Source organism: Callithrix jacchus, chromosome 6 (genome assembly GCF_049354715.1).
Source record: "Callithrix jacchus isolate 240 chromosome 6, calJac240_pri, whole genome shotgun sequence".
Classification (NCBI taxonomy): Eukaryota; Metazoa; Chordata; class Mammalia; order Primates; family Cebidae; genus Callithrix; species Callithrix jacchus.
In genome coordinates this window covers 97,963,614-97,988,795 of record NC_133507.1, presented here as the reverse complement: position 1 = coordinate 97,988,795, position 25,182 = coordinate 97,963,614, and the positions used below count along the sequence as shown (strand labels likewise).

The 25,182-nt window shown below is 43.0% G+C and overlaps 2 protein-coding genes across 3 annotated transcripts in view; one reads left to right on the top strand and one right to left on the bottom strand.

The window, feature by feature from the left end:
- The window catches only part of GPR39 (G protein-coupled receptor 39), a 227,956-nt gene extending 215,693 nt beyond the window's left edge, over positions 1 to 12,263 (top strand). Inside the window, exon 2 of the mRNA XM_002749508.6 lies at positions 10,869 to 12,263. Coding sequence (XP_002749554.1) covers positions 10,869 to 11,377 — 509 coding nt within the window. The 3' untranslated portion in view covers positions 11,378 to 12,263. The remainder of the gene's footprint in view (positions 1 to 10,868) is intronic.
- The window catches only part of LYPD1 (LY6/PLAUR domain containing 1), a 34,034-nt gene continuing 20,632 nt past the window's right edge, over positions 11,781 to 25,182 (bottom strand). For both annotated transcript variants that reach the window (XM_008999000.5, XM_002749506.6), the window contains one exon: positions 11,781 to 12,016. In XM_008999000.5, the coding sequence (XP_008997248.4) occupies positions 11,781 to 12,016 (236 nt within the window). The remainder of the gene's footprint in view (positions 12,017 to 25,182) is intronic.

The window sequence follows — 25,182 nt, the reverse complement described above, 5'->3', positions numbered from 1 at the left end:
AAGGAAGATGATGGTTGTGGTGGTGGTGCTGGTAGAGGTGGAGATGATTCTGGAGGTGAGATGGTCATAACTGACAGCAGTCCTTTTCTAACAGCAGTTACTGTGGTCAGCACGGTCCCTCTAGTGTCTCCTTTGATCCTCCCAGCAGCTAGTGTTATCTCCATTTGCAGATCAGGAGCCTGAACTTCAGAGACTGAGGCTGAGCATCTTGGCATTCGATAGAATTATTTCTGTCAGGTAGAGGCAGAGCTGGAGGTGTCCAAGGAATCCTTTGTCGGGAAATTTGTGATAGGCACAGGGAGGGAGGGCAGTCAATACTGGCCATGTTTATATTTTGCCCTTTTCAAATCCTTTCCTGTTACAACCCAGTTATACCCAGATGGAAATTGAGGGTCATAATTGTCAGATTTAATTCCCCAAGGCCATACAGCATAGAGTATCAAAATGGCCTCCATGCTTCTGCACACGTCCTTGTAAGTACTTTATTATTTGTCTACAAGTTTCCTTCTTTGGCAGAAGACCCCAGTCCTATGCTCTAGGTCTTGGCCTGCAGCTTCTCTGACAAAGGCTTATATCATCCATGGGGGGAAGAGCTCCTCAGGTGAATTATTTTGGTGCAGGTGAATGTCCTCTGATATATCTTTGCTAAACGGGGTTTTCTGTGTCCTGCTACACACACTGACCTACATATGTACTCTGTTGGTACCCCATAGGGCCATCTTAGAAAGAAACAGAAAAAGAAATGAGTTTTTAGTGTGGAGAACTCAGGTTAAATCAATAGCAAAGGGGGCGTTAGGTCAAAGCTGCCTGCCCTGAAGGCAGTCATCAGAGTCCAAGATTCCTCAATCTCTGTCTAGTTCTCTTTTAGGGCTGAAGGTGCTGGTCTTGTTTGGATGAGAAAGTGATCCCTTCTCTCCATTCCCACTCTCACCTTTTCTTCCTCTAAGTAGAGAGATGGAAATGAACCAGGCACTAGGGCTCAAGCTTGGAGGGCTAATACTGACCTCTTTGGACAGAGAAGCTGGCTTCAAAGGAATTCCATAGACATTAGATGAATGAATGTTAAATGTCCTTCTACCAAAGCCCCTCACCTGGAGCCTCTCACACTCTTTCCCTCCTGCAAGCATTTATTGAACACCTACTATATAAAGGTTTTCTGTTATGCACTGAGAATACAACAGTGACGATGAAGCATCTTGCCCACCTCGAATTACTAGCCTAGTTTATGCTGCAGTGTTATGATGATGTGGGTGGAAATGAAAATTCTTGGTGAACTCATAGAAGGGAACTTCATAGACTTGGGGAGTCAAAAAAGGCTCCCTGGAAGGAGTGACACTTAAGCAGAGACTTGTAGACTAAGATCTGGACTAAGTGTGGGCAGTTGGTGTGAGAGGAAGATGGAGGAAAGAAGAGAGGAGGAGGAAAAGCAGTAGATGAGGAGGGTGCGGTCTCAGCAAAAGATCAGCGTGTGGAGAGGCATGGAGGCCAAAGAGAAGAGATCAGGGTGGGGGCCTAGCAGGTCATGGGGACTGGGGCATAGAAAGGTGACAACCTATGCTATGGACTGAATTATGTCCCTCTCAAGTCACATGTTGAAGCCCTCACCCCAAATGTGACTGTATTTGGAGATAAGGCTTTTGGGAGCTATTTAAGTTTAGTTGAAGTCATAAGGGTGGGACTCTGAATAGACAAGTGACCTTATAAGAAGAGGAAGAGAGCTTCTTCCTACCCTGTGCCCTTACTTCTGCCATGTGTGAGAATGCAGAGAGATGGTGGCCATCTACAAGCCAGAAAGCAAGCCCTCACCCAGCACCAAATCAGCTGGCACTTTGATCTTGGACTTCCCAGTTTCCACAACCAGGAGGAGTAAATTTCTGTTTTTTATCTCATTCTGCCTGTGGCATTTTGTTAGGGCACCCTGAGTTGACAAGTACACCCCATATCTAGACAAGAGTGGACAGAAACTACTTTCTTGCCTTTAGTCTTTGTTGCTAATTCTATAGTAGTAATAAGAAGTGGTAATGGGCATCTGGTTTTACCTTTGGATAATATAGGTCAACGTTACCTCCTAGCTCACAGCCTGTGAGGGACTGATTCTTTCTTCTGGGTCAGTTCAGCTGTAAAAGAGACTCCCATGGAGGAAGCTTTTAGCTCTGTGCTCCACCCATGCTGGGCCTCCCCAGGCTGGATTGGCTAGCCACTTCTCTGCCTCAGTCACAGGCTTTGGGAGATGGTCCTCCCAGGGTCTGGGAGCCCACTAAGGGACCTCAGGGAAGGAGACAGTGAGGAAGCGGGGTCTGTAGGCATGCTTGTTTGTCTCCATACTCCTGAGATGCCCATGCAGCAGAGGCTTGGCTGAGTGCACTGGCTGGCTTCATCTGAGGGCTGCATGATTTCACCAGGCTCTAAAGGGAGCTGGGCCAGTGCAGACAGCACCTGCCTGGAAAGCCCCATGTTTGGACTCATGGGCTGTGTGAATGTGGGCACCTCATTCCACTTCTCTGGGGATTCTGCTAGCTCATCAGTAGACTAAACTCTGAGGTCTTTTCAGTGCCAGCATTCTAGAGTTTTAATTTTCTACTATTTATAGGAGCTGAATTCTATTAAAAGTGCAGCCTTTCAGCCATTAATCAATGTTTTTAAGTGGCATGGCTAGTGCCCATGTGGTATGCATCGAGTTGTTATTTCAGTTGCCCCAGCTGCAAGCTTCTTCATCACATGCCCTGAAGCTTCCCCGGGGGGCTTGGAGGACATCATGCCCCTCATTACCGCCACCCACTCCTGTGCTGCGTGTTACTAGGGAAGAAGCAGTTGGCTTTTCCTGCCAGGCTGACAGAGAGCTACAGGTTTATGTAGCTACACCATGTTTGAGGACTCACTATCAGTGGATTTAGGATAGATCGCATAGAAAGCCACACAGCTACTTACAGTTGAGATCTACATAAAAAAATATTTATTTAGCAGATTCCAGTTGATCATTTATCATGCATCATAAAGGTACAGAAGCACTAAACCACAATCATGACCCTAAATGCTATTTACTTTGAGTGCAAGTGGCTGTCCTACAGCTTCCAGACAGGAGGGTTTATTTTAGAAATATATGTTTGTTATGGTAGTGATTGATAGATTTTCTTCTTGTACGAAAGCTTCTAGAGCAGAATGGAATAGCTGTAATGCTTAGCAAATTGCAGCCCATTTGGAGTCTGGCTTCTGTGGCACATTTCATAAGCCTCTAGCCTCAACATGGTGGATGGAGTTGCACTGGGGAGAGAGTTCTTTCCTGGGCTCCATCGAATGGCTAGAACAAGGATGAGACATCAAACCATCTCTCTTCATGGACAGAGGCAGCCACCTATGGCATTTACATCATTTTAAAGTTGTGGCCTGCGCCCTTCTGAAAACCAAATCCCAACAGCTCTTGTCTCTTGTCCTAAAGAAAATTCCTCAATAGGAAAGAGGGCAAGAAGGGAGATCTGCATAAACAAAGGCCACCAAGCTGCAGGTCACTGGAAAAGTGATTGCAAGGTTTTCAAGAAAGTCCTAACTTGTACTTGGACCATGTCAGAGGACATGGTACCTGGATTTAGCTCTTAGGGAAGGTGCAGTCAGTTCATGATCAACTGCATCCCATCCATGAAGCTCCCAATGGCTCTCTGCCTTCCTTTGACAAACTCAGCAATGGGTGGAGACTACTCTTTGGCAGCTCCCTGTTAGCTCTTAAGGAATTTGCTTGCAGCCAACCCAATTGCATTCTCAAGATTATCCAAATAAATAATGGAAAGGGAAGGGTGTTGGCTGTAAATGGCTACACACGGCTTGATTTGTGGTGATTTTGAACAAAGATGGGAGGGGACCAAGAGGGAAAAGGTAGAGGGAAAAAAGATGCCACTGCTTTACATACTAGGGAAACATATACAGAAAGAGAAGAAGTGAAAGCAAAAAAGGAAAGGTGGGGAAAAACTGGAAGGGGGAGGGAAAAGGAGACAGAGAGAGAAAGTGTAAGAGAACGGAGAGAGGATGGGGAAGGGCTGTGTGTGGAAATGAGTGGGACTGGCAGGATGGTTATCTAGGAGAGGAACCAGAGGGAGGGGAGTTTGTAGCTACTGTCTGCTCTGACCATAGACACTGATTAAAATGTGATGCTTCAAAGGCAAGTGACAATGCTAGGGCCCCTACCAGTGCCCACTGAGCCAGTGGCTCCATCTCAATTTTTGCTTCTCTTAGACCAGTGTTCTCCAACTTGTGAGCAGCAGAGTCAACGGAGGGCTTGTTAACCCCAGATAGTGGGCCTCACCCTGAGAGTCTGATTCAGGAGATCTGTGTTGGAGCCCGAGACTTTGCTTTTCTAAGAAGTTCCCAGGTGGTGCTGATGCTGCTGTTCCAGGGAACCCTCCTTTGAGAATTTTGTCTTAGCAGTTAAAGACTAAACCAAGGCTGGTGCCAATTTGGACACCTCAGGTCAGACAGGGTCAACGAGTGAGTTCAACATTTCAGCTTACTTGCAGAAGCAGATTGCAAACACTAACATATAAATTGAGAAAGTGCTAAAATCTTTTATTGGATGTATTTGTCTCTTCCTGGCTCTTCATTCAACTAACCATATGCTTACTTTCCACTGGCAATTGCTATTTAAATGTCAGTTGACAAGCAGATGCTCCTCACCGTATTACATGCACGTTAATTTATTGTCCACAAGCCTGATGGAGTGTTCTCTAACCATGCTGGTTTCCAACTGTCCCCACCCACCCCTTTGTTGCAACCACGCTGAGCCTTGCAGCTCACAGAAGGTAAACTGCCTTTGTGTTTCTCCATCCCCTGCTCATGCTGTCTCTGCCAGGGCTGCCCTTTCCTAGGCTGACTCTTGCTCTCCTTAACTTTCCATGTGAATGTTCTTGCCTATGGGAATGTTCATCCAGCTCTTCTCGTTGCTGCAATGCTGCTCAGCTCAGACCATTCTCTTAGCCCTTAGAAAACCAGGCTGTGGCTTTGTATCATCAGTACAAAGCTGAGCCTCGTCCAGCCATCAAGAAGCAATTGCCAAGTAAATAAGCAAAGTCCACAGAACTTGAATGAGTGGATAAAAGGGGCTCCCCACCAGGGGCTGGTGGGGAGGTGGAGATGTCTAATCCCTGCTCGCTATGGTCAGGGTTAGAGAGAAATTGGAAAATAAGGGCAGGAACAGGCAGAAGGAGGACAGATCAGCTATAACAATCCAAGAAATCCTAAATCATCATCAATATACCCCTGCACCCTTAAGGCTTCAATGATTCTATAAAATGGGATTCCAACAGTAGGTAGAAAACCTAATATTTAGAATTGATTTAAATTACACAAAATATCTTTGCTTGTGAAGTGATAAACTTTCCAGATCTTTTAAGTATTCCTTTTTAAGTAGGTACTTATGTAAGATAGATGGATGGATGAATGGATAGACAGAGAGATGACTGATAGACAGTTGGAATCATTGTAGGCTGTCACCAAGTCATGACCTAAAGTCTTATTTTGTTTTAACCTTCTTTGGCTCCCTTGGGCTGGGACTTTGCCTTCCTTTGGCAGTAAACATGTCCTCCAGAGTTTAGCCAAATGCCTGTTCTTGGAGGACCTGGTTCTAAAACTGAAGCAAGAGAGTGCATAGAAAAGGCATTGTATGGACCTGCCGCTTGTTGTATCCCATGCTGTGAATGGTCGACACTTGAGTCTAAACCTGGGGAAAACCCTAAAATTACAGTAAAAACAAATAATGGGCTTGCTTGCCAACCTAGGGTAGAATCCAGTGTTCTAAGCAGTATGACAGGGTGAAGGAGTGCTGCCACCCTGACCTCAGTAGATCTTGGGCAAATCACTTAATCTCAGTTTCCCCATGTGTAAGACAAGGGAGTTACAAGACTGGTCTCAAGGTCTCCTCTTGCTCTCTAATGACTCCAAAATGGAGTTCTGGGGAACATACCAGTAGTTACTTTCACTTTAAAGGTTAGAGGGGAGAATATAGAGCATGGTGTCAGATACATCAATGCCACCATGTCGTGGGCTTCAGAGCTTAATGCACTTCTGAAGATTAAACCAAGCAGGCTGCCTCTAATGCTGTCGAAATGTCAGGCTTCAGTGCAGGGTGTTGTTAGACATCTACATTACCTCTGTTTTTTAAACAACATGACTCTGCCAAGAATGAATCTGTGTCATGTCTAATGGCTCTTGTCATTTTAGTGTAGTGATCAAGGAGGAAAAATGAAAGTACTTTATGTGGAAAACCAGATAAGAAGGTATTTCATAAGCCAGAGTGCAAGGCTGTCTGGAGTATAATATAGATCTATCAGTAATTCAGTTAAAACAGTTTACCTGCTTTACATGAATGGGTTCAGTTCACTGATCTTCATTCAAGCTAACACTGAAGTTATTTAACTGCGGGCTGCACATTACACCACACAGACCAAAGAATTATAGATATGTTTTCCAAATGTAATATACAAATCCAAATTGATTGCAGCCACACACGCCTTTAGTCAAATCTTTAGTACACTCTATTAGGGCACAAATAAGACTTTAAAGTTTGATCTTAGCCTCAGGGTAGCTGGGGCTAGAGCTGAACCAATTGCAAACAGCCAGAACAGAAAGTTACCTTGGGATGCAGTATTTATTCTCAACAGTGTATCATTTAGAACAAACTTTTTTTAAATGTAAAAATAAGCAATTACTTGTCATTATAAAATGACACATTTTACAAGGGAGCAAATTTGGTTTTATTCCCCTGAGAGGCTCACCTCCGTTACAGTGCTCACAGGAACATGTCTCATGTTTGTGATCCGCTCCAACTGTATGTCTAATGCTCCATTTTCCGAGAGCAAACTTGTCTTTCAAAACACAGGAAGAAAAGCGCCAGCCATTTTTCCCGCCTCCAGTTGAGGTGGGGGAAGTTTATCCCAACAGCCCTGCCAAGTAGCTGGCATGATCTGCATTATTCTAGGATAGCTAGGCAAAGTTTAGAATGAGAAATGCAAAGTACATCCTTGTGCTTTCAGGATTATTTCAGTTTGAAATGATTTAGAGTTCCCTTATATGGAAGGCCTTCTAGGAAAAGACTGGCTAAACCTGTGCCTCACTATAACTGAAAATGAATACTCAGAAACTTAATTCAGCATTGGGTGCAACAGTAGAGTAATAAATACAGGCTATGTGGGAGATTCCTTCAGGCTTCCTTGGTTTGACATGACTCTCTGGGACGTGGTTGTTAAAGGGACAGTTGGGGGAATGGGAAGAGGGGGAGGCTTGTCACTCTGGGGAGGGGCTAGGTAGGATTCCTTTAGTGGGTACTGTCCAGTACCGTAGCCACTAGCCACGTGTCTGTTTCCAGTTAAGGCAATACTGTAAGAGTAAAAGCTATACTGGGATTCAATGAGTTGGTATTAAAAAATGTAAAACATCTCATCAATAATTTTTATATTAATTGCATGTTGAAATTACATGTCAAATAATTCTTTTGGGAGTGTATCAGATTAAATAGCAGTATTAAAACTGATTTCACCCATCTCTCTCTCTTTGAATGTGGCTACTAGAAAGTTTAAAATTATGTATATGACTCTATATTTCCCGTGGACATCACTGTGCTATATGCATTTTACATGGTGGGATTACGGTTAGTGTTTATTTTCTTGCTTCTGTTTCTGTATTTTTCAAAGTGACAGTATGAGTGACAGACAGTATTGTGTTTTGAGGAAAAGATAGATAGCATGGATTTTGGAGTCTGGCAAAGATATGTCCTATCTGTTGCACTCGGCCAACTTTTTCTGAGCCTGCACTCCCTCATTTGTTAAATTAAGAGAATAACTCTTTTGACCTAACCAGGTCAAAGCTTTCCAGCTTGTTATCAGGAGTGAGAAATGCATGGGAAATTAGCAGAGTGCTTAGCACAGAAACTGGCATAGGAAAAACTCAGTAATATTCCATATTATTGTAGGTTATATCAAAACACCCATCCGGTGCACAACGTGGAAATCTGTCTCCACTTCTAATTCAGGTTTTTGTCTCACTTGTTCTACAACTTTGCCTTTGCTATTATATCTACCGACTTTTACATCCAGAAAGCTGAACTTCCCCTTCTTTGCCTCATAATTGAACTCGTTCATACTGAGCTTACTCCCACTTAGTTACTTTAGCTCCTTTTTAACTTCAGAGCAAGAATTTTATCCTGGCTACAAACCATGCCACAACTCTTTACCCCTGCCCTTTGCCTTGTACCTGGAGACTGGGTCTTGCTTTTTACCGAAGTCTGCTTCTTTTGATGGGATGATCAGTCAAGGACAATTGACACCAGGCCAGTGCATGTGGGTAGCTGTCAGAAGAGTAAGGGTCATGTAAACAAGAGATCAAGAGAACAGGAAGCAAAGATAGGGCAGAAGAAAAGCAATGTTACCATTGCTCTCCCCTTGTTTCACAAGCCAGCCTTTTCTTCTCATTGCCTTTGTCTGTTGGCTTTAAAAGCTGTGCTATGTTCAGCTCAGGGTAGGTACAAGGTGTTTCTCATTGCCTTTCTAGATTCTCACCACCTGAAGTACAACCTCCCACAGTGTAGCACAGTGCACATGTAAAACCATGCACTCAATTTCCATATTCTGGGCAGTAACTCCTCAGATGAAGACGGTTATACATGTTCTCTGAAATTCAGTGATGGAAGAGAAAACAATGCAAAACTTTGTGAAAACACGTGGCTTCCTAGCTCCTTCACAATTAATGAGATTAGCCTCAGTCAGAGCTGCATGAATACTAACAGGAGCAGGAACGTAAGATGAATTTGAAATAGCACAGGTGGCTGGGAGCGCCTGTACTCCTCAAAGTAGTGGGGAAAAAATGTCCCTGATCTCTTATGTGAGTATGTATTTTTTTAATCAGAAATATGTTGGGGTTTTTTTTTGTTCCTTTGAATAATTCTTTATAGTATCTGTAACCAGGTGATTCAGAAGATACTGGACTTAAGGTGTTCTTTTTTTTAGCCATTTTTTCATCAGATCAATATGTTACTTCACCTGATTTTAGATTTGCTGGATGTTCTCAGGATAGCAAACTCAAAGGAAAAAAATTAGCAAATTGGTTTATATTTCCAAGTTTAGGCTGAGAGTTGACAGGAGAAACCTGTGGAAATTAACAAAGGAGAGTTTCCAAAGCCTTCCTTGGTCACATAGGGATTTGTGGAGGATATGAATACACCTAGGGTCCCTCCAACACCAGGCACAGAATACTCAGGCCAGTACAATTGGGAGGCTTAATTCTGGATGTGTGAATGTGGCTGTTTTCCCTGGAGCATTTTTTTAAATTGGTTTATCGAGACAGAGTTTCATCCTGTCAGCCAGGCTGGAGTGCCATGGCACATTTATGTCTCACTGCAGCCTCAACCTCCAGGACTCAAGTGATCCTCCCACCCCAGCCCCCCAAGTACCTAGGACCACATGTGTACCACCATGCCTGCCTACATTTTTCTATTTTTTTTTTTTTTTTGTCGAGATAGGGTTTTGCTATGTTGCCTAAGTGGGTCTCAAACTTCTAGTCTTAGGTGATCCTCCTGCCTTGGCCTCTCAAAGTGCTGAGATATCAGGCATGAACCACCATGTCTGGCCCCCATTTATTAATAAAATATTGACCATGAGTCATAGGAAATATTCATTGCCAACTGTCAGTTTCCTATGGTTTCCAAGAAAATCAGAGGATTGAAAGTGAATAAATGTTTCTTATTATGATTGAAATTTAGGAGAGGAAGGAAGCATTTCTGAAAATGCAAATACTGCTTTAACATAGCAGCTCTCTACCGGGGAACTTATATTCTGGGTGTCTTGGCTTCTTAAGAAAAGAGACAACAAATGCTCTGCAGATCCCCTGATCTTCCTTTTCTCTTTTGTCACTGTAAATTCTCATGCTTCAATTGTTTATGGTTGGTGTAGCATCTTTCTCTCTGTCAGAATTGCAGAATCTAGTGGCGGTTACATAAGTTGGAATACAAACTTGTGGGCATGCAAACAAATGTACATACAGTCAACATTTGAGCTACATAAGGGGCCTTTAAGTGGTCTTTTCTCGAGGGTCTGATTGCTTCTGGGCTGCTGACAGCACAGCTCAGTGCTGCAAAGGAAGGGAATATGTTACTGGCTGCAGTTTTATATTTGCCATCTTTGAATAATTCTTTTTCCCCATATGGGGGTGGAAAAGATGATGAATCTAAGTGTCTGAAAAGAAGCACGTGCTGTTGCAGAGATGAGCATGATTATAGGTGTGCATACCTAGCATGTATATGTCCAAAAAACATTCTTGGTGACACGCTATTTCTGATTTTGCTTCCCTTGAAACTGAATGCAAAACCGGTGTCATTAAATGTGCCGCTTTGTTGCCAAAGGGATACAACTTCCATTTGATTTTAAAATATCATTAGGTCTTCTAGGTTTTCTTTGTGCAGACATCCTTTAAAATACAAACACTGCTTTATCTAATGCAGCTATATGTATACATATCTTTTTCTTTAAAATGAAAATACAAAACCAGATTTATGGATAACATAAAATGCTTTCTGGATACACAAACACACACCAATGAAAACATTTTTTTAAAATTAACAGACATCAACCAGTATAAATACACTGTCTAAACCATTTAATGGTCTTTAACACAGCCAACACCCCCGGGTTTGAACCAGTGTTAAATTCTCTTTTGCTCATGGCAAAAGAAGCTGTCAAGCACAACACTGAAAAATTGGTACCATTTTCTGGCCAGTAAGCACAGAACAGAGGGGCTAAATATTTTATGGTTTTATTTATTTATTTACTGCATTCTCATGCTGTGTTTTTCTCTGTCTCCGCTCCCCCTCCCCGCTCCTGCTGGTGCCTGCCCAGGGCTGATTGTTGTGACACTGGCCATATGCTGGATGCCCAACCAGATTCGGAGGATCATGGCTGCAGCCAAACCCAAGCACAACTGGACGAGGTCCTACTTCCGGGCGTACATGATCCTCCTCCCCTTCTCGGACACGTTCTTCTACCTCAGCTCGGTGATCAACCCGCTCCTGTACACGGTGTCCTCGCAGCAGTTCCGCCGGGTGTTCGTGCAGGTGCTGTGCTGTCGCTTGTCGCTGCAGCATGCCAACCACGAGAAGCGCCTGCGCGCCCAAGCGCTCTCCACCATGGACAGCGCCCACTCTGCGCAGCGCCCCCTGCTCTTCCTCGCATCCCGGCACCAGTCCTCTGCAAGGAGAACTAACAAGGTTTTCTTAAGCACTTTTCAGAGCGAGGCGGAGCCACAGTCTAAGCCCCAACCATTGAGTCTGGAGTTACTGGAGCCCAGCTCAAGTGCAAAACCAGCCAATGCTGGTGCAGAGAATGGTTTTCCGGAGCATGAAGTTTGAATGTCTAGTGAAGAAGCTTTGAGTGGGAACTGCCCCTCCATCCCCAAGAAAACAATGTCACCCTCACACTGCAGTCTCAAAATAAACTATGCCCCCATCAGGGGTGGAATGGATGCTGGCAGCTTTGCAAAAGGCAGTGCCCACCTCAGTGACTTCTAAGGGCTGACTGTGCCAGCCTGGCCTTGGCTCTGGTTACACAGACGTAGGGGTGAACTTTCACTCCACCTCCTTCCTTCAAGTACATAATGAAAATTCAGTCAGACTGAGTTTACAAAAATGCTTTACATGGAGTGCTTTCATTATTTGCAAAGGAACAAAAAGAGAACACGGACTCCTGCTCCCTACCTAGAATAAAAGGATGGCTGGAAGAACAATACAGGAGTGAGTGGCATCTCCTTCAGCTTCAGCAGTGGGCTGAAAAGATGGCTAATTTGAGGAGCAGGATGGTGGTGGGGAGCCGTGGCCTGAGGGTGGAAGCAGAACTACCTCTTTTCTTGGGTCTTGGCCCATTGCAAAGAGGGGTGTTGCAGCAGCTGATGCACACTGAGTTCAGTTTCCCTGGGGAGCAGAAGGACTGGTACCCGGCAGAGGCGATGAGACAGGCGGCTGATGATGCACAGGACTTGCGATACATGATCCCTGCAACACAGACCCAAAGGACCTGGGTTAACATGCACTAGTCAAAGGACAGCTCTTCCTTACTCCTCCCACAGCCCAGAGATTTGATGGGGCCAGGGAGGTGCTTCAAATTATTTCATTGATACTCAAAATGCACAAGATAGATGTTAAAAGAGACAGGCACTTTTTCATTACCTTTAACAAAACTGTTCCAAAAGCTATTTGAGATGCCAATAGCAGTGAATAAAGAGCTTTTAAAATGAAAGTCTTTAAGTCAGAGTTCACACTGTGTACAAGACACAGCTTTTTACTTACTTTTTTTATTGTTGTTCAAACTGTTTCATGCCAGTGAGGACCACAAGCAGTGCTTCTAGGTCTTATCTCTGTTGTTACTTTATAAACTACCAAAGAGCGATGGCTCTCAACTATGTGTTGATGAAATCCTGGAATTCTTTAAAAAAAGACCAAATCCCAAAGGGGAATAAATATCCCTACTGAAGGTGCCTGGCTGACAGTGTGCCCCTCACAGTCTTACTCTCAGCAAAGATGCTCTGCCCTCGGGACACATAGCCACTACCAAGCCAGGACTACACGGCTAGCACTCAGGGACACACACTGGATATAAAAAGGAGCTTCCCGAGAAGACTGAGGGGCCTGTCTCAAGGAGCGTATCTGTCCTGTCAAGCTGCAGTAGAGTTAGCAAATTAGGGTGTCTTAGATAACTTATTTAGGGGCTTCCCTGTCTCCCAGGCACTATTCAGACAGCTGTAGTGTGCCCAGCTTCTTCACTACCCAAAGCTTCCCTCCAAGGGAGGTCATCATGATCACCCCCATTTTACAGATGTGAAGCCTCAGGGCCAGAGAGGTTTAGTAAACTTGCTCAATGTCACATGAACAGGAAGTAGAGCGGCTGGGATTTGAACCCAGCATTCTGGCTCCATGCTGTCAAGACTGTTACTGTATAGCAGCAAAGTGGACTACCAATTAACCAGCACAAGGGTAGGGACATTTTAGGGGGAGGGGACTTTACTCTGAAGATAGTGACATACATATCCACACACAAAAACTATTTAAATCAATGAATTTTTTTTGGACAGATTAATACTAAAGGTAGACTTAGAATTAAGAGGTCTTAATCCTGTTTGCTGCCTTGCACAGCTGAGGGATATAGCATCCCACTCATTTTCTGCAGGTGTGATTTTTGTTTTGGCTCCCCCCCCTCCTTGAGAACTACCACTCTGGGTACTGTAGAAACAGTAAAGAATGAAATTGCCTAAAACTTCCAAGTGGGAAGTAAAGAAGTACTGTGGATTTACCTTAAAACATGCAATTGTATGTCATTTTTCCCCTCTAACTGCATGTTTGTAGGGATTGATTTTCTAAGACCATTACAAAATCCTAGAAGGTGGCTGCTCGGGTAAGATAAAGCCAACGTACAGAGGCTGCCTGTATCTCTGTGTGGGAGGCACTGTTTGATTGCTAAGGAATATACTTCAGGGCATTGCCCATTTATAGATTTCCCATAGTCTCTATGTTTGCTATCCATGGCCCTTCTTAGGAAATTATTTTACTCTCTTTTTATTCCTAAGTATAAAAAACACTAACTGGCATTTATTTGCCTGTTCAACTACAATGAACTTTTTTCCTTTAAGTGAATTTTTAAACTTTAAAAAATACTTGCTGAATATGTTTTTCTCTGTAAAAACGTTCAAACAGTCTGTAAGGTGAAAATACCCCTTGAGTACCCCTGCCAGTTCCAGGCCCTCCACCATGTCCCCCTGGGGGCAGGAGCTGTCATCGGTGTGGCCTGTCTCCTTCTACGCTGGTTTCTGTACATTTACATATATATTCACAGAGAAATAAAGTCCATGTGTTTGCACACATTTGTTAATACTATCACATCCTATATGCTATTCTGCAATTTGCATTTTTATTTAGTGACATGGCCCCGGCTACTAGTGGGATGCTATATCCCTCAGCTGTGCAAGGCATCAAACAGGATTAAGACCTCTTAATTCTAAGTCCAGCTTTAGTATTAAATATTATCTATTGAAAAAATAATTTATTGAAATAAACTAGCCACATACATACCCACACAACAAGGCTAACTTCACAGGGTTAGGGATCAGTGATCAGGTAAGTTAGTTGGATAAATAGTGCATGTCATTATGAAGAGATGGACTAACAGAGCCATAATCTTTATGGCTGCTGAGACCCTCATGTCATTAGTCAGAAACAATTTATCTTCATAAGGAAAGTTGGGGAGAGGTACAGGCTCTCAAGCTGGTGGTTCATGAACTGATGCCACCACAGTGAGGCTTTCTGAAGGGGAAGGTTGACAGCTCCATAAGAAAAGGGGTATTTACCAGATGCTGCAAGAGGGAGGAAAGAGAAAGGTGTCTGATGTCAGATAGGTGTCTCCACTGCCAGGCTGGCCCCTCCAGGGCAGGTATGCTGTGGAGGTCCAAGGGTCCTCAGGCTTCTCTAGGCCTGAGAGCCATGAGGGTCAGGGGAGCTCTGGGCTCCTGTGAGCCTCCCTTGGTTAAAGTCTAAGTCTGGAACTCACACTAGAGATGCTTTGGGTGAGACTGGATGTGATTAAAGATGTTTCTAATGGGATGAAAGGAAATGTAGATCTAGGCATCAAGGTAAGTGACAGGCAACTGGCTGGTGTTGGGTTATGGAGGAGCTGCGTTTGGAGACATTCAAGAAGAAAAGGTGTGCTAGTTCTAAACTGGGTGGTGGCAGAGGAAGCAGGTATGAGGTGTACTAACAGAAATGGGGAAATTTAAGATTAAAGAGGGCTTTCAGAAAACAAAGGCATTTTACTCATCCTTCTGATGAAAATTGACATGGTGGAGATAACACAGTGCCTCCTTTGAGAGACCTGGGGTGGAGCTAAGTGGTGAGGCTGAGACAGAGGGACTGATATTTGAAAAGGCTGATATTTGGAATCTGCAAAGAAGTGGAAATAAGCCACCTCTCCCATGGCTTCAAATAAAGAAAAGCCTTCCCAGTTCATTTTAAGCACTTGAGCGGGTGGGCTGGGGATGGGAACAGAGGTCCTAGACAAATGGGAACAGTTTTGGGGCATGCTGAGAGCTGCCCCGGAAGGAGCATGTGATTGAATAGCATGCAGGCCACTCGGTAGCTTTAAGAAAATACCCCTGGGGTTTAGGCACGAATGGCAGCCTGCAATAGGAGAGAATTGGAGACAGCAAGGAGTGAAGGGGTGTAGAAGACAGACTCCCACTGGAAGGAAATAAGGAATGCTGCCAGGTGGGGGGGCCCAGTGAGGACTTAGAACTCCTCAACAATTCCATCATTCACATGCTTATCAGAATAAATTCCAAATAGATTTAAGATTTAAATGTTGAAAAGCAAAACCATTAAAGTACTAAATGGCACTTTGGAATCTTGGGAGATTTCTTTAAGAGTTGTAAAGGCTATTCTGTGACACAACACTCAGAAGCCATTACAGAAAATATTGGAAAATTAGACTACATACACACACTCTCTTTCTAATAGAATCCCTATATATAAGAAAAAAAGACAGACAGTGAAATATTGGAAAAAATAATTGTGGCTGGGCGCGAGGTGGCTCACGCCTATAATCCCAGCACTTTGGGAGGCCGAGGCGGGTGGATCACGAGGTTAAGAGATCAAGACCATCCTGGTCAACATGGTGAAACCCTGTCTCTACTAAAAATACAAAAATTAGCTGGGCATGGTGGCACGTGCCTGTAGTCCCAGCTACTCGGGAGGCTGAGGCAGGAGAATTGCCTGAACCCAGGAGGCGGAGGTTGCAGTGAGCCGAGATCGCGCTATTGCACTCCAGCCTGGGTAACAAGAGCGAAACTCTGTCTCAAAAAGTAATAATAATAATAATAATTGTAACTCAAATCACAAAGAAAATTTCCTTAATATGTAAAAAGGTCCTAGAAATCTGTAAGGAATAAATAATTATAAGTCAGGAATAAATAAATAACTCATTAGAAAAAGTGGGAAAGCAAATACCAGATAGTTTACAGAAAAAGAAACAGAACTCTGAAACACATGAAAAGAGGCTCACCCTCACGTATCATAAAAAGAATGGAAATTAAACTACACTGAGATCCCATTATTATTTATCACTTGGGCAGAGATTTAAAAGTTTATTATAAACACTGTGTTCATGAATCTTAGAAAGGCCCTTTCCCACATTGTTGGTTAGGAGAGTAAATAGGTCTAATTTCCACAAAGGCAATATGGCAATAGCCATCAACACTACAAATGCACATACTCTGTGACCCAGCGATTCCACTTTTATGTATGTATCCTACAGACATATTCACAGACCTACAAAACTACTATAGGCAAGGTTATTCATGGTAGAGTAGTGTGTCGTAGCAAAAGAATAGACAATCACTCTATCCATCACCAGGGAACTGGTAAACTCCCAGTGTCTCATCTGCACAACGCAATTCCACAAAACTATACACGAATATACTGAGTTAAAAACAAAGTGAAGTATGTCTGGACAGATCCCTCCTTCCTTTCTCTCCCTCCCTTCCTCTTTTTTTTTTTGTTTAAATGAATGAGTTTATACTTCTTACTATGCTTCAGATGCAGTTTTAACAGCTTTATGAATAGTAACTCTTTCAATCTTTGTAGTAACGCTAGTAGTAATCCTAATCTTGCAGATTGGGGAAACTGAGGCAAAAATAGGGTAGGTAATTTTCTTAGAGGCCATGCAGGTAATATGTAGTGGAGCTGAGATTTAAGCCTAGGAGGTCTGGATTTATCATCTGTACTCTTAACCATCATATTACATTGTCTACCATGCTGTAACACACATCTAATGGGGAAAATAAAACTTAATAGCGCATACACACACACACATTTTGCATGCATATGCATAAAAGTTTATGGAGGAATACACAAAAAGATAATATTGGTTGTCTCTGGCATGAGGTACTAGGTGGTCACTGGATAGGAATGGAAAAAAAACTGTAGACCCTTTCTTACCATTTAAAGTCAGAACCATGAGAATAAAATACCATTTTTTAAATGATGTAGGTAAACACCCCCAAGGAACCATTCTCAAATGGTGAATCAGTGTAACACAAGGTCTTTCCTAGCTGTGTCCACCAGAGGGCTCTAGGGAATGAGCCACTATCAAGAAAGCCACCGGGAGCTGCCCCAAAGCCCAAGTCTCAGGGTTACAGGGCACGGGTACTTGTGCCTGTGGGTCTCTCTGCTTTTCCTTTAATCGGGACCCCACAAGCTCAGGTCTGGGCCTGAGGGAGGAGGAGCTGTGAGTAAAACCAGGGCCTTGTCATGGACCGCTGGTAGGAGCAGAGACTGGCATAAGGGCAGTCAGAAGGATCTAATTCAAAATGTACAAATACAACAGTTCCATTCCTCAGTATGCAGCTCCAAAACAAAACACACTTTCACATCCTTCACAGGAAAAAGATGCCTTTATACTATAGATGTTAAGCAGCAGTTGAAGTGCAGAGCTCCATTCTGATCTGGAAGGTTCTCAATGACAGCTCCAGAATGATAGTTAAGTATATCATTTATGTAAGGAGGAAACCACAAAGCAATGCAATGCATGCTCCAGCGGTGTGTCTGCAGGGGGATGTGTGTGCACATATCTAAGTGTGTGAGTGCCATCTCTAAGTCGCATCACAGCAAGAGGTCCAGAGGCAATGCGCTAAACAGCCTGGTCCCTTTAGGGCTGGGCGGTAGTCACGAACCACTTTTAATTGTTTGACAGGGGTCCACAATATAATGAGGCATCTCTGAAACATGAGATGGGTTTCGCAAAAGACACTACCGTTCTGCACAACTGCAGCAGCAATGTGGGCAGGAAAGGATGGCTGGGCTCTAGGTGGGCATGGCCCAGTTTCCCTGAACCCTCATGGCTGGCCTCATAGACCACCACTGACAGGTTAGGGTAGGAGAGGGCCATGACGAAGAGCAGGGGAGGGACACTGTTTGGAGACTTCCCCAAAGAGCTGAGAGATGCTTCCTGCCTTTCTGTCCTGCATGATTTTTCTCTTAATCGCTTCTAATACACTACATTATTTTACTAATGGTCTTTATTAACAGAATGTAAGCTCCTGCAATCAGAACAGTGCCTGGCATATAACAAGTATTTACCAAAGGAATGAGTGAGTAAATGAAGGGAGGAAAAGGAGAAGATGACAGAAGGAAAGAGGGTTATTTGAAGGGGGTCCACAGGTGCCACAATAGGAGGTGCTTTTCTGACTGGTTTTGAGTAGGATTTTATTCCTAGGCTGGTGTCGCCTGGGTAACAGAGGTTACATAAAGCTGCAATTCACCTCCAGGCCTTGGTTGACAAAGGCAGAACTGTGAGAGCCTCTGATCTTAGTTAAAGCAGATGCAGACCCAGAGCTACAAGGCTTCACTGGTGGATGAAGGGCTGCCCATCAAATGTGGCTTGGATAATCCCAGTTTGGACCAGCTCCCAGCTGCTCTGTCCCACAGAGGCATAGAGATATGTCCTGCCAAGGCCAAGTCATTTCTCAGGGCTCTAACCTGCCGACCAGGAGTGTGCCTGTGGAACACACCACCCACTATCACCAAATTAATCAAGCCACCCAGCATTTAAAACTTTAATCCTCTTTAAGTCTTTAGAGAGGTGATGGCCTCCTGGGGGCTCTTGGATTGAGATGGGTGTCTATTCGTGCTGGCTTTAAAAATACCACAAATTATTCTCCCTGAGGAAGTCATTCATGTTAATCTGCCTTACTTATTTAGATGTGAATGATGGGTATGCCAAGGACTGAAGGAAAGGGTAAATAAAATACCAAGTTACTTCCCAGGCAATTCATTCCACTGTAGCAATTGTATCTATTTCTTAGGACCCAAGGAATCAGAATATAAAGGAATTTACACTCTCAGGAGTTCTGCTGAAAAGGTAGATGTGGAAATAAGGAAGAATGGATTGCATCCTCTGTACCCTACGCACTGGAATTAAATATAAATTTGGATCAAAATGCATCCAAATTGATGCTACAAAAATATTTCTGCACCATTTTGTGTTCTTCCAGTTTTACAGACATTAGAAATGATCCTTCCAGATTAAATGGACTAATAGGAACAAAGCCCTTGGAAAAGCACCTGGCACAAAGCAGGTGTTTGCCCCATGCCGCAGTGCAGACAGCATTTCCTTCTGGGATGGGGAGGGGTTCTTTTGTTATGTAATATCTGATAACATGTATGTGAGTTATGAAGCATAGTCAAAAAAGGAACACTTGCAAATCCTCCATCAAGTCTAAGAACCAGAATTTCTCCAACTGTTGTGATTCTTTTATAACAATCTCACTATCTCTTATGCTTACCTTTCCCAAGAGTTAACCACATACTAATTTCATTTTTTTTCCAAAGAAGGTAACAGTAGACTCGAATTTAAGACTTTAAGACTGCTGTTTTCACATTTCATGCTCCTTCTAATCATTTTGCTGAAAGTGACTTTCCCTGTCGTAAATGATTCACATTTTTATCGGATTGGCTTTCAGGAGCCTTGTCCATGCAAAAAATGGCACCTTAACTATTACTACAAAAGTTTCATGAAGGAAATTCTTAGTTCAGATTTTTGTCAAAACTCTGCTGTTAGTAACTCCCCAAATATCAGTCACTGGAAAGTCTTTGTATCCCTAACACTTAGAATAATGTTTGAAACTTGGTAAATGTTTAGCAAATGTCCATTATATTTAATAATTTAATAAATGTCATATAAAAACTTCAGGTAGATGATTGTTTCCATTCAAGATCAATTTGACAATGTGAAGTGAAATATGTGTGTATATAATATACATTATATATGTATATTTTATATATATGCATATACATACACACACATGTTTTTTAAATACATGAATTATATGAAGCCTCTAGTAAGTGAGTCAGATCCATGACGTGGGTTGGTTCATGGAGCATTTTCTGACTCATGCCTTTCATTCATACGAGTAGTTGCTGATTGCATTTGCATACTCAGAGGGGATGGTAATGTCAATAACGACTGATTGATTTGCTGACATTTAAAACTATTGGCTCCACTTTCCCCCACAGTTTTACACACTTTATCCTTGTTCCTCTTGGACTGTATTTGGGCCACCTGTTAGCAGATACATTAGTTTTGCATTTAGATGGAAGAAGACCAGAGGCAAGCCAGGAGGTGAGGCAGGAGAGGGAGAAAGAAAGAAGTTTTAGAAGTTGATGTGGATGCTGAATGGCCCTTGTCATCTTCCTTGCAGCAAGCACTCCATCAGGCATCTGGCTTGCTTTAGAGGGCTGAATTATTGATTACATGGGGGAAGGGGGAAAGAAGAAAGATGGTGTTTTCTCTTTGTTCGAGTCTAACTCTTTTTGCCTGCTCCTAACACACAGCTGGGTCACCAGAGCTTGAGTGGGCCGAATAAAAAACACCCACAACCACCCTGCTAGAAGAGTCTGGCATAGCAGTGGTCTCAGCTCTGGAATTCCACATTACTGAGAGTTAGAAAGTGGTACCCAGGCCAGCATTCTGGCCCAGAAGCCTGAAGGATGACCTGTTTGGCCACAGATGGGTACAAAAACTCTTTCGTATACCAAATCACTGATGTGGTGCCATCCTTTTGGAACCAACTTTTCTTCATCAAGGTTCTTTGCCACATACTTTACTAAAGGCAGTCCCTTGTGAAGGTGCACCTACTCCTCAGGTAGGAGCAGTGTGAGAGCTCCACCAGGGAAGAACTGTTCAAGGAGTGCTTTTCAAGAAGTCGTATCTTCCAAAAGCATTACCTGGGCATTCCTTCAATATACAGATTCCCAGAACCACCTTCAGGGGCTTCTGACACAGGTAGCCTCAACTTCCAAATTATCGCACTGGGGAAGGAGAGAGCACATGCAGACTATAAATGCAAGTTTTAATTTACCCAAGGAGAGGTATTTTTTCCAACAGCAAAGATTTCCTTATACATTACAACCTGGCTCACATTCTGTAGTTGAGATTTGGGGAAACCTCCAACACCCTCTGATGATCTCCTGCTACGGAGAGTGAGAGCTGAGTCCATTTCCTCTTCATTGCTTCCCTGGCTTTTTCTTCATTACATTCATTTCCTTTCTACCCCATTGTCACAACTGACCTGTGGTATCAGCCCCCTTAGAGGACAGGCTTCCCCCATGTACCTGCCTTCGAAAGACTCAACTATCAAGGGCATACATGTTCATTGTACACAACTGAGCTCACAGGTGAGGTGACCAGGTGAGAAGTCCAGGACACCCCTGCAGGTGACAATGCTAGTTGGGCTAATGTGCACTAAGGTGGTTTCCTGCCTTTGGTCCTTTAATATCCCACGGGGGTGGCTTTTCATGTTCAAAACCTACAGTGTATACAGTAACTTTCTATTCCAGGGGAGGGCACACATTTTTGGTAAAGGGGTAGACAGTAAACATTTTGGTCTCTGCAGCCCAAAGGCTCTCTGTCAGAATGCAATCACTGAATTCTGATACTGTTTCTTTGAAGCAGCCATAGACAGTACATCAACAGGATGGGCGTGGCTGTGTTGCCACACCCATTTGTTGGCATTTGTGGCAACACAGCCACACCCATTTGTTGATGGACTATCTATGGCTGCTTCAACTTTATGTCTGTAAAACTTTATTTACAGAAATACACTTTATTAGTCTGCAACGGCTGCCACACCAAAATACCACAGACTGTGTGGATTAATCAACAGAAATGAATTTTCTCATGGTTCTAGAGGCTGCAAATTCAAAATCAACATTCCAGGAAATTTGGTTTCTGGTGAAAGCTCTCTTGCTTGTGGGTGGTCCTCTTCTGTCTGCGTCCTCACATGGCCTTTCCTGTGTGTGTGCACAGAGAGTGAGCTCACCCTCTCTCTCCAGATCAATCTCCCTCTTTTATAAAGATCCTGATTCCATCAGGCCACGGCCCTGTTCTCATGATCTCATCTATCCCTAATTATCTCCCAAGGCCCCATCTCCAAATACCATCACATTGGGGATTAGGACTGCAACACATGAATTTTGGGAGGGCAACAGAATTCAGTCACAGCACAGGCAGTGGGCCAGATCTGGCCCAGGGCTGTAGTTTGCTGATCTCTGTTCTATTCTATCAAAATCCGATCACCTTTACATTATGAAATCGATCCTTCCACCCAATCTTTCCTCTGCAGTCACATGAGAAAAGCCACCACATTCAGAACATTTGCTCTTGAAAGAACATTAAAACGGTCTCTAAGTTCCATGTATGTCAAGTCTACTTTATCAAAGGCCTTGGTAGGATCTGCAGAACCTTATCTACATATTTTAAAATGTTTTAAAATTGAACTGTCTCTACAGAAAGGCTGCCCTTCATAGCAGACCCAAACGCTGCAGTTGGCTTGGAATCTACGGTAACAGAGAGGGGCTACATTCTAGCAGGGGACACAACTCAGTTTGAGGGGCAAACAGAAGATGAAGCTGGAGCTGGCATCTGAGGGCTGCTTCCAGTGTGGGCAGGATACAGGCCTGCTGAGTAAAACTAGCAGTTAGGTGTTTTAGGTGCTGTTCTATTTAAAGCCAAAACCCTGCAGGGAAACCCGTACAGGACCCTCTCCCCACCGCAATGAGGCTCTGTGTCAGTGAGGCTACCTTTAGGAGTGCCTCCAACATAAACCAGAGCAACCTCATTTTGGTAAGAGGACTCTAAAATGAGAGTTTCAGTAGGTTATATTTCCTGTTATGTCCACATTTTAACCATGGTAGATGCAGTGTTGCTTGGGCTCCAGCGTTCTCTTATTTTCTGCTTTCAAGAAGCAGAGGAGCCTTTTAGTGCACGGGATGAATGTTGTTAATGTGGTAACTTTTTCCCTCTCTGGGCTTAATCATAATTGTCTCCTTGTAGTTTCAGAAATGTTATGGTTTTATACATATTCTTCAAAACATAATACTTGACAATGAGAAGAAAAAATATCAATGATTTTGTTTTTTTTAGAAATACCATTTTCAAATGTTTGTTGCCAAAGAGATCATCTGGTAGTTGAAATGGCCATGTCACTTACTACATTCTTCCTTTAATAAATTATTTTTTGACCTGTTGAAATGATGCCTTTAAATAAAATTCCATTCATAGTTCACAAATCCATATGATATTTGGTCATAAAGTAAGCAATGGAAGTTTCCATAATAAAACTGAAATTGTTAATAGCTTTATCATGAAGATGACTGGAGAAGAATTACTGACAATGTTATAATGTAAAGATATGTGCTTGAAGATCAGGGTCTTCTATTAACTTCTTTCACCAAGCTCTGGAGTTTCCAGAAGCCATGATACTCTCCTTTAATGGCCTTATCATTAAGTATATCCTCATCTACCTAATAGGATGGAGGAAACTAAAGAAGATCATGTCCATATTTCATTCTAATTCTGAAATAATTTCTTACCCTGTGGAAAGAACATGAACTCTGGTATCCAACACACCTGGACTGGAATTCTCCCTGAGCCACTTCCTTGGATAATACACTTAACTTCTATAAGCCTCAGTTTGCCTTTTTCAACCAATGACCCAGTGGGAAAAGCTGAAGTCGGCAAAGTTGGAGCTTTTGGTTGGACTTTCTAACTTTCCAGTGGACAGAGCTGGAGAAATCTGAGCAAGAAAATAAATAATCATAGTATTAGATTATAACCACTGAACAGAATGAATACCCATGAGTTCATGCTGACATACATAAGTGAATGAAGAAATATGTGCAGAAGAGACAGCCCTTTCTTGCAGAAGGATTCCAGTTAACCACTGCAGAAGGAATGAGGGAAATAGAAATTAGGATTAGAACACCACAGTCATAATTGATGTGGGACAGATCCACCAACAGATGCTGAAATTATTGGCCAAAGTTTGAAAAGAAACCGTGTAATTATATGGTTTCAAAATATCTCCCTCAGGTTATTAATTACTAAAGAAAAAATAGCAAATTTACCATAGAAAAACCCAGCAGATACCATCTGAATCAAAAGTGATGTAAGTTAACAGTAGTAAGTATGTATCAGTAAGTAGTACTGATAAAGTTAACAGTAATAAGACATTGACAGCATGCACCCTTGCTACAGCGCACTGAGAAGGGTGCATCTCTTCTAAGGATTCTTGTCAAAAATGCAAAACCTCTATCTGATCATGAGAAAACAGCAAACAATCCCAAACTGAGGGACTGTGTGTACAAAAATCCTGACCAGTCCTCTTCAAAGGTCTCGAGATCACAAAAGACACAGAATGAATGATGCACTGTCAGAGGTTAGAGAAGAAGGAGACAGGATAATGAAATGCAATGTGGGATCCTGGACAGGATCTTGGAACAGAAAAGGGCAAAACTGTGGGAATCTCAAAACAAAGCATGTTTTCATTAACAGTACTGCACCAATGTTAATTTCTCAGCCTTGATCATTATACTGTGGTTATGCAGGTTAACATTAGCCAAAGATGGGGGGAAGGGTATATAGAAAGAAACTCTGCACTAGTTTTGCAACTTTTCTATAAGTCTCAAATTATTTCCACATTCAACATTTAAAAAGAAGACACTGAGCTTGGCATGGTGGTGCTTGCTTGTGGTCCCAACTACTCGGGAGGCTTAGTGGGAGGATCACTTGAGCCTGGAAGACAGACGTTGCAGTGAGCTGAAATTGTTCCACTGCACCCCAGCCTAGGTGACAGAGGGTGACCCTATCTCAAAAAAAAAAAAAAAAAAACCACCACCAACAAAAATACCACACACACACACATTGGTATGAATGTGGGCAAAATCTACATGTTCTTTCTGTGCTACACGTTCCCCCAACAAATGCTTCACTGAAACATGCTTGTCCACTCCCATGCCGATGAGTAATAGGTTGAGGGTATAGTCTGTGTGTAGGTGACAGACATATAGCCCCAAACATCCATGCAATTTAACTGCTTAATTCTTGCCTCAAAGGGCTAGGAACCTCTTTCTCACCCAGAGTCTAAGCAAATTAAGACACAGAACAAGGGATTCTGGAGAGAATATCCAAGATGGCCAATTAGACACAACTCCAGCATACAACACCCAGCAAGAGATGCAGAAATCCAGAGATCTCCTAGCTCCAACTGAGGTACAGGTGCATTTCAACGGGTCTGGTCCAAGGGTGAATAAAGCCCACTCACAGGGCAGACTGAGGTGGG